Source organism: Colletotrichum siamense (assembly GCF_013390195.1).
Source record: "Colletotrichum siamense strain Cg363 chromosome Unknown KSG_Cg363_contig06, whole genome shotgun sequence".
Classification (NCBI taxonomy): Eukaryota; Fungi; Ascomycota; class Sordariomycetes; order Glomerellales; family Glomerellaceae; genus Colletotrichum; species Colletotrichum siamense.
Genome location: NW_023501019.1, coordinates 1,185,354 through 1,195,782, shown reverse-complemented (window position 1 = coordinate 1,195,782; position 10,429 = coordinate 1,185,354). Strand labels below are relative to the sequence as shown.

The 10,429-nt window shown below is 24.3% G+C and overlaps 1 protein-coding gene across 1 annotated transcript; it reads left to right on the top strand.

Moving 5' to 3' along the window:
- Positions 1-508: 508 nt before the first annotated feature.
- CGCS363_v009331 (uncharacterized protein) lies at positions 509-777 on the top strand (the record flags this gene model as incomplete). Its single annotated transcript, XM_036641180.1, has 2 exons — positions 509-566; positions 635-777. The coding sequence occupies 2 exons, from the start codon at positions 509-511 to the stop codon at positions 775-777; spliced, it is 201 nt and encodes a 66-aa protein (XP_036492700.1).
- Between the last annotated feature and the right edge of the window lie 9,652 nt (positions 778-10,429).

The window sequence follows — 10,429 nt, the reverse complement described above, 5'->3', positions numbered from 1 at the left end:
CAATGGCAAACGGCAGGGCATCGTAAGCATGAACAACTATTGAGCAGCTGTTTTGTTTCTTGAGTGACGATCACGCTGAACATCATTCCATTTTGAAAATCGTAGGGCTGCGTGATGCGGGGGATGCCTGACTCGTTTGCTAACGAAGTTTCACCTGATGTGCGCTGTGTCAACAGCGATGCCATCCAAACTTCTGGCGTCGCAGACTGCACCTTCTCGAGGAATGTGGGAAACACCGGGATAGATTCCGGGCGGGAAGACGGCTGCGATGTAAGGTTAAATCTTTCGGGTACCTGGGCATCTTTGCTCATAAAAGGCGAGAAGACCACCCGCAAAGATACGCCATATTTTGAACTGATCACCAGTCTTCCATTCTTTAGTGCCGAGCACAGATTATTCGACTTTCCCATCTTTTCTCTTACGGCGCCACTCCTTAGCCGACCTTTCCTTCTTACTCTCTCCTTAATCCACACTGATCTGAGTCCTGACTTTCAACGAGTTTCCAAACATGAGGGTTCTCAACGCCACTCTTTTAGTCCTTTGCTCTGCGCTTGGCGTCCTTGCGAGTAAGTCATGTTACCAAACGCCTACTTACCTGGATAGAACATGGTTGACAGGAATTACCTTCAATTAGCACCTCAGGGAAAGAGCGTCAAAGGACAAGCTTGCACAAATGGACAATTCAGTGGAGTTTGCGGTGCCGACGGCCGGTGCGGACTAAACATCCCGCCGAACGAGCTGTCACGTCAATTCGTTGCTGGTCAATGCGGCCGATGAATAGTCACTCTCTTCATTCATAACTCTTCTTATACAATTCAATAATCAACGAGCATATTGTCTTGGAAAATTAGCTTTGTTCAAGAGAACTTCTTGCTTCCTCATCTAATGCACCATACTTCAACGAGGCACCTTGTGGCCGATGTCATGCCAACTTCTATTCTTCAGGCCGATCCTTAAACATCTAGTTGTCCTACAACTAGTTCAGTTCCTCCAGTGAGCCACATAATTCAATGTCAATGTTGTCATCCGAGTAGATCGAGAAGCATGCCCCGTGAATATGAAACAATCTCGCCGAAAAGTTCCCCAAACAGAATCACCAGGGAATATTTTAGCTCCTCTCACGGGGACCCTATGTCAGGGGCTAAGCTTGATGTTACGAGCTTGGACTGATTTCTTGGACACATTTCCCCTGTATTAATATGGCGACTTATATCACACTTGCGTCTGCCCGATAACAACGACGCTACTGACATTATACTGTATGTGGTCGCCTGGTCACTTACGTGTCTAAGCTGTAAAGCAACAGATCTTCAGATCATCTACAACCATAACATTGATACCAATTTCTGACTTAAGTTCCCGGTCTTTGGTTGCCGATTTGATGATACTGGTCGATATAGCATCGAAGACTCAGAACTTGCAGGCGGGGATTCCTGATGTGATTCAAGCTAAATGTGCATTCCCACACATTCTTGTGGACACAATTCCGAGAAAAGAGCAGCGAATGGTTTGAATTATACTACAACTTAAGCTTTGCATGCTATAATTATGTGTGCGGACATGAGGTGGGTTTCTACGTCATGCCGCTTGCCGACAGGGTGATCCCAGCTAAGGTGATTAAGAACCCGAGCTGTCAAGTGTCAGAGAAAGCAACACGTCCGGGAAATCCTTCACGGTAAATGTGTAATTGCTGACTGTTGAGTCGTAACCATTGGACTATGGACTTCCGCGCATTCTCTCCGCCTTTGGTTTCTCCTCGATGTGAGTTAGGGGGGAGGTGCCCTTGCCCGGCAGACACGGGGACTTTCGACGTCACTCACACCCACCTAAGTGGTATTCAGCCCCCACCAGCTGCGTGTACGAAGATGTCTGCCTACCTTTTGAATGCGAGAACAGGACTCACGTAGCAGCGGTACGTGATAGATCAATACCGGCCTCAGTCAGGGTAGAAACCAGCCCTGATTGCAATCAAGACCGAACGGCTCTAGCAGCCAAATCCTCATGAATTCATGAACATCTGACCAAGGCCCAGTTGATCTCACCTATACAGAGTTATGTTAAGATCTTAAGATCATGGTAGAATTGCAGTGAAAAAGGCGCAAAGGCCTGGAGGCAGAATTTTGCTCAGGTGAGTGTGCTCCAACTTCAAGAAGGGTCCTTGCTTTCGTGTTACAGGGGACGGTCCTTGATCTCCCAAAAGGGGCGCTGCACTGACCATTCTGGAGTTGATCTGCAATCGTAACGACAGCGATCGCGGATTGACCCGTCATCTGTCCCAACACTTTCAGAGGCTTTGCATACGAAGACTCTGAAAGAGATTTCATCGAGCATGGTTTCGTAAAGTTTTGATGCCAATCATCAGCTGATGACGACCCTTTGAGGAGGAGAGTCGGAGAGTCACCGTCATTGACGAGCCTCCAGACGACGAGCTGGACGATGGGGTAGCCCCAGAAATCTGACAGGTGTCGTCGTCAGCAATAAATTGCCCGATTGGGGACCAAAGAGTTTAACACTGTAAAATGTCTTCCAAGAAGTCAGCAACACCATTTCTTACAATGCCAATGTCCGATGATCCGACCTACTTTGCCCGTTGATGCAAATTCTTGGTGGACAACTCCGCAGGTGTTGGGCCGAAGGCCTAGATTACGGCGCACAGCAAGCCGGCTTTCCCTGTCTAAGCCGTTTCAATCAAAATTACAGTGCAGGGCATGCAGCGCCTACGCCAACCCTATCCTGGCCCCGAAGCCATACACAACTACCGTTCATTCGCTGGGCGGAAAATCCGCCAAGTTGACAACGTGTTTCAGCTGCCCGAGCCCGCAGAACGGTGCGCTTACCCCTGCAGAATCTACCAGGATCGACGAGATACCAGCGGGGCATTTGCGATGTAGTCGATTATGGGATGAACAAACGTCGAGTCCGCCCTATCAACTAGTTAAGCTGAAGTTTTATAACATCCCACACCCACTTCTCAGCCACCCCCACATTTCAGCTACCTACTTTTAATACCCTTATATTTATATATATTAACTTTAACTAATATTTATATATATTATAATACTATAATAATATAACTTTTACTATTACTAGGGTTTTTAAACTTATTAGATTTATTTATACTATTTTTAAGTTTATTTACTTTAATTTAAGTCTTCTAAATAGTTTTAATATTAATAAACTTTAAATTTAGATTTATTTTAACTTTCTTTTATTTCTTAGCTTTATTAGTATTAACTTCTACTTATAATACTTTAATTTTTTATTAAGCTACTACTAATTAATATACTTTCTTATTAAAGCTTTTCTAAACTTTCTAAAAAAGTAAGTACTATATATATTTATTATTATCTAGCTTACTAAATAAGTTAAACTAATCTTAAAGCTTATTCCTTTTCTTAAAAGTTAACTAAAAGATTACTAATATATTATTACAGTTAGCTATCTAACAGTAAGGTCTGCTAATAGAAGCTAAGGATTAATACGTTCTAACAGTATATTAAGTTATAGTTTAAGTTAAAGATTATAAGCTATAGTAAATTAAGTTTTTAGAGATTAAAGTAATTAGTTTTAAGCTTAATAAGTAATTTATAGTAAAAGTAAGCTAAGAGTATCCTAAAGATAAATACTAAATTAATTACTAAAGAGCTATAAAAATCTAACTATAAACTAAACTTAAGGTTATACTATATATAAATCTAATTCTAAATATATTCTTTTATACTTTAAGTTAATTTAGATTATTCTAATCTAAAATAATTATTTAACCTCTAAGTTATATTAGATTATATTAATCTAATATAATTATTATCTTATTATTATATAACTTAGACTATAGTTCTTCTATTACTAAGTAAGTTCTTATTATTCTTATAATCCTATAGTATAGATATTCTATCCTAGCTGCCTAATACTTAAGTAGGTTAGTTAACTATTATCTATATATAATAGGTTATAATATATATTTATTACTTATTTTTTATTTTCCCTATTATTAGAGAGCTTTTTATAAACTTAACTAACTAGTTTAATAGGGGTTAAAGTATTCTTAAGTATTAGAAAGCTTATAAGGGGTTTAGCTATACTAATAAGCTATAAATTAGTTTATTTCTAGCTACTAATAATATTCTTATTTATTAAAGCTACTTTATATATTTTACTATAGTATATAATAAAATTTCTCTTATTTATAACTATATTAATATCTTATTTAGTTAGTAATTTAAGCTCTTTTTTATATACTACTTTAAGAGGCTTAAAACCTAACTAATTAAGTAGCTAAAAGATATATAATATATATATTAATAAGAATAGTAAGTATATCTTATTCTTAAAGTATATATATATAAAAGTAATGCAATAGAGTAAGAGAGAAAACTTATTAATTATATTAAGTACTCTACTCTAAGTAAAAAACCCCTAAAAATACTTAGATATTTATATATTAATTTTCTAAATAACTATAAGAAATATAAAAGTAAATATATAAATATAAGCTTAACTAAATTATACTTTATCTATATTTTTTACTCTCTTTATACTTTAAATTATATAATCTCTTAAAAAAAAATAAACTACTAAGAAGAAGTTTAATAGTAATATTTTTATAATATTTTACTTTATCTTTATTTTAAATAATTAAAAAAATATAATAAGGACTAAAAAAAGAGATAAAAATAAAGCTAACTAAAGCTAGAAAAGCTTAAAAATACTTATATTTATTTAATTTTTAAAAAATAAAAATTAATAAACTTTTTTTATAAATTAAGCTAAAAAATCTTAAAAGCTTTTCTAAAAAAGTAGTTATTAAAGTTATTAAAGAAAAAATAGGAATTTATATAAAAATAAATATATTTCTTATTTATTTACTTAGTTTTTTTTATTATAAGCTAATTAAACCTCTATTTATTTATATAACTTTTTTCTTCTTATAATAATATTTAATACTTATAAAAATACCTATTTATTTTCTTCTTTTTAAATTAAAATTACTAAAAAATTCTAAATTCTTTACTTTTTTCTATATATCCTTTAAATCTTTTATATATTATAGAAAAAAAAACTTAATTAGCTTTATTTTATATATATAAAGTTATATTTAGCTTTTAAAGTTCTTAAGCTATTAGTTTTACTTTAAATTAAATTCTTAGCTATCTCTTATTCTATATAAGTAATATTTTTATCTTCTTTTTATAGCTTTTTAATATATTATATACTAAATAGTAAGTATTTTTTTAATATAATTAAAAGTAAATAAAAGTTTTAAAGCTTTATCCTCTAAGTAATATCTTTAATTAAGTTATTTTATACTAAAAAGAAGTTATTTAAAGTATAATTACTTAGTTTAATAATATTTCTAAATAAGTTAAGTTTTAGCTTTTATTTCTTAATTTTTACTTAATATATACTTCTTTAAAGATTTTCTATTTTAATTTATTAATTTTACTCCTTTTTAGTATTTTTAATAAAATAATCTCTTTTTTTAATATTATTTTAATAAATTAAAAAGTTTAGATCTCTATCTTTAATAAAGTTATCTAAGTTATAAATAGTTAAAGAAGTAATTAGGTCTTTTTTAGTAATTTAAATTAAATCTTAAATAACTAAAAACTAATTAAAATAAACTAAGTATAGCTTTTTAACCCTTTTTTTAACTTAGTTTATATTAATAGATCTCTAATTTTTATTATTTCTAGCTATAATATCTATAGCGTTTACTTATTTATTATAAGTTTAATTAAGTTTAATTTAAAATCTCTTAATATTATTACTTCTTTATAGCTTAAATTTATTAATAATAAATTAAACTTAGTAGTTAAAAAAGAGTTTATAATAGTTATCTTTTATAATTTACTTCTTAGCTATATATTATAACTAAGTTATCTTTAAGCTATAGTTTCCTTTATAAAATATATAATAAGTAAAATTAGTACTATAGAAGCTATATTTCTAAAAGTTATTTAATAATTTAAGTTAGAAATTTAAGATAATAAAAATAGTATAATTAATAAAATCTTATATCTTTATTAATATTTTATAGATTCTATATTAATTTTTAATAAGTTTTATTATATCTTAGAAAATAGTTTAAAAATAGCTTAAAATATTAGAAATAGATCTAAAGTCTTAAATAAAGTTTAAATAGAGATATAAACTACTTTTTTAATTAATAATTATAATTAAAAACTAACTATTTATTTTATAAGTCTTAATAAAAATAATAAAGTCTTTTTCTTCTAAGTAATTTTATTTTTTTTTATAAATCTTTATTATATTATTTTTAGTTTAAAAAATAAGTATTATATAGATCTTTATATATCCTTCTTTATTAATATCTTTAATAGTAAGTTTATAAATTAATTTAATATATTTAGCTTTAAGAGAGTTATATCTCTAAAAGAATCTTAAAAAGTTATAAAAATTAGAGAAGTATTTTTCTTAAGTTTCTTAACTTTATTTATATTATTAATAATTATTACTATTCTTTCTAAATATATTACTTTATTACTTAATTAGTATTATATTTATAGTATTTCTACTTCTATATATCTATTTAAATATAAAGTAATCTTTAGAAGCTTTAAGTTTTAATATATTTAAAGTATTTTATAAATTAATTAAAGCTTTAATAAGCTTAATTATATTAAATATAATACTAAAAAAACTATTTTTAAGATAAATAAGAAATATATAATAGCTTTCTTTAATTATTATATTAATTATACTAGGAATATTTAGATCTAAATAGTAATCTAAAATAAGAAAGTTTTTAGTTTTTAGAGATCTAAATACTTCTCTAACTTATTTAGTTTTTATATACTTAACTAATTAATCCTTATAAAGGAAATAAATATAAGTCTAAAGGTTTTTATAAAGGTTTTTAATATTATTTATATCTTAGATATTTTTCTAGATTTTATAAATAATAAGAGAATAAAAGGGGTTTAAAAGAAGAGAAAAAGTAATAAATATTTTAATATTTTTAGTTATTATAGAAGAGAAATAGAAGTATAAAAAGTTATAAATAGAACTAAATAGTTTTATATTATAATCTATTTAAACTATAATAATAAAATATCTTAAAAAAAAGAGTAGAAGTAAGAAAGTAAATTTATAATAAATAAGAAAATATTAATTATAATACTAATAATTTTTATTAAAGGTTAATAAAAATAAATAAAAAGAAAAAAAATATAATTTTAAAGATATTTAAATAATAGTTAAGCTTAATTAAAGTATTATAATTAAATATAAAAATATTTATTAAAATAAAGTAGTTATTATATATATAAATATATAAAGTTATTTAATAGAAAGTTAGTAGTTTAAAATATTTCTTTTTATAAATATTATAAAAGTGAATTTAGTATTAATAGTTAATATTCTTTCTAAAAATATAATTTTTAAATAAAAAAGAAGCTAGTTAAGTTTAAGAAGTAGTTTTCTAAAAATAAGATTTATATAAGTAATTAAAGTAATTAATAAAGTTTTTAAAGTAAAATTTAAATTTTAATAAAGTAATAAGTATAAAAGAAAGAAAGTAATATATATAATTTAGTATTTTATAAAAAGTTAAATATAGTTATTAGAGGGTTAGTTAAGTTTATAATAATATATTTTTAAAAAAGGAGATTAATATAGCTATAGAAGAGTTAAAGTTTTTTAAGATCTATTTATAAAATACTTAAAACTTATAAGTTTTCTTTTATAGATAGTAGCGTTTTAATCTATATATTTATTTTACTTTTATTTTTAAAACTTAATTAAATATATTCTTTTTAAACTAATTAATCTTAGATTTATAGTAAAAAGTTCTTTAAATTATTTTTTTTTATTTTATTAATAAATTACTATAATAAATAAGCTTTTTAATTATTATAACTACTATTTTAATATTAACTACTTCTTTTTTTAGATATAAAAAAGTATATTTCTTTTATTTAGTTAGACCTTTTTTTTCTTTTTCTTAATATATTAACTTTTATATTTCTTAGCTTAACTAAACTTTTTATAATAATAATTAAACTTTCTTAAGTTATATAATTTTTATATTATAAATATTAAAATTAACTTTAGTTACTTTTATACTACTAGTTAGAATACTTTATATAAACTTTTCCTTTTCTCTCTTATTTTTATTACTATTATTAATAAACTAAATAAGGATAGTAAGTTTTATTTATATTAAACTATTATACTTACTTTAGTTATAATAAGTTAATCTTAGCTTTAACTAAGTTAACTATTAATTTATATATAAACCTCTCTTTCTTTTTTATAAGCTTTAGTTAAAAGTTTTATTAGCTTAATTTAATATTAGCTTAAATTTATAGATAAGCTTTATATTAAAGATTATACTAAAGCTATAATAAAATAGTTTTAAGAGTTACTTTTAAAGTTTTCTATTATATATATAGCTCTAACTAAAAAATAAGGAGTATTTCTTTATTAGTTATTTTTTATATATAAGGTTTATATTACTAAAAGTTATTTTAATTTTTAGAAATAGTTATATTAAAAATTAGATAAGTTAGAAGTAATTAAAGCTTTATTAATTTATATATATAGTATTTATAACTTTTATTTTTATAATAAATACTTTAAGTAGTAAGCTAAGATAGTTTTTAAAGTTATTAAAAGTAAATAGTTAGTTAGAGTAACTTTATTATTCTAAGAGTATATTTTTTATTAAACTAAGTAAAAGGAGGCTTATTTTAATTATATTTACTATAAAAAGGACTTATTATATTTATATAAAGCTAATTATAATAAAGAGGAGATAAAATAAGTTAGATATATTAAGAAAAGTAATCTATAAAAGAAGATTTATAATAGTATACTTTATATAGATAGTAGAGGTATAAAGTCTTTTTTTAATAGCTAATTAGATTTCTCTTTAAATAAAATAATTAAAGAGAATTATAAAATATTTCTTAATTATATAGATAAATTAAATAAGAAGTTTAAATTTAATAAAAAGAGAGATATTCTACTTATTAATATTCTTATAATAACTTAAATTATAGTTAGATAAATAAGTTACTTAAAAATAGAAAAAGAGGCTTTATATATATAATAAGAGTATAGAGTAGTTTCTAGAGATAGTAGCTTTTAGTAAAGTATTTAGATTAGCTTAAATTTAAATTTTTTAAAGGTAGTATTAGTTTTTTTTAAGTTTTTTAGTATTTTTTAGTCTTTTAGTATTAGTTTTTATTATTATATATCCCCCCTTCTTTTATAATAATATATATTAAGAGTAAAAGAAGTAATATAAATATATAGTTTAATATAAATTATAATATAAAAGTAACTAAATATAAATAAATAAAATAATATTTTACTTATTAAAAATAGATAAAAATAAGTAATTTTTATAGACTTAGCTATCTTTTAGTTCCTCTATACCTTTATACTAATTATTAAATTCTTTATTTTTTATAAGGATATTTATTACTATTTTATTCTTTTTCTATTAAGTATTAACTTTAGTTTATAATATTTTCTTTTATTCTTATAATTACTTAATTTATATTTTTATAGTATTAAAATTATTAGTTTCTACTTTTTTTAATATAAATAACTTATTAAGGTTTAAGATCTTTATTAAACTAAATATATTAAGATTAAGTTAGTTTATAATAAGAAAAACTTTATTAAAGGTTTATTTAAAGTCTAATTAAACTTTTATTTTAGAGATATTATCTAAATAGCTATCCTTATTTACTATAAAGTTTTTTAAGTAGTTACTAGCTATTATTTATTTAATTAGGATTCTAATAAAAATTTTAAATAAATAAAATAAAGTTTAAGAAGATATTTATTAAATATAAAAAAAGCTTAATTAATATATATTAAGCTTATTAGAAGAGCTTTTATTAATAAATAGCTTTATATTATAAATAAGAATAATATCTCTAATTTATAGCTTTTTATACTATATTTTATACTTATTTCTTTAGTTATAATCTTTAGTAACTTAGTAGTACTATTTTATAATATATTTAAGAGCTATTTATTAGTTAGAATTAAGCTATTTAAAAGTCTATATATAAAAAAGAAGTTTAGTTTTAATATCTCTAACTTTTAATTAGTTTAATATTTACTAAATAATATTTTTAGTTTTAATTAGAGTAATTAGGTTATAACTATAGATAAAATAAAAAAGAGAATACTTTATAAAGGATTTAACTAATATTTAGTTAGTAAAAAGGGTTATATAAAGAATTAAAATTTAGTTCTTTTTACTAAAGTTTAATTAAGTTATAAAAGTATAAATAAAAAGTTAATATCTTTTTTTAATATATCTATTAGTTTTTAAATTATATATTAAGATAATAAAATATTATCTTTTATAAATTTAATTAAGCTTCTTAATAAACCTTTTATTTTTTAGTTTTCTATTAATTATAAGAAGTTTATAGATTTTATAATA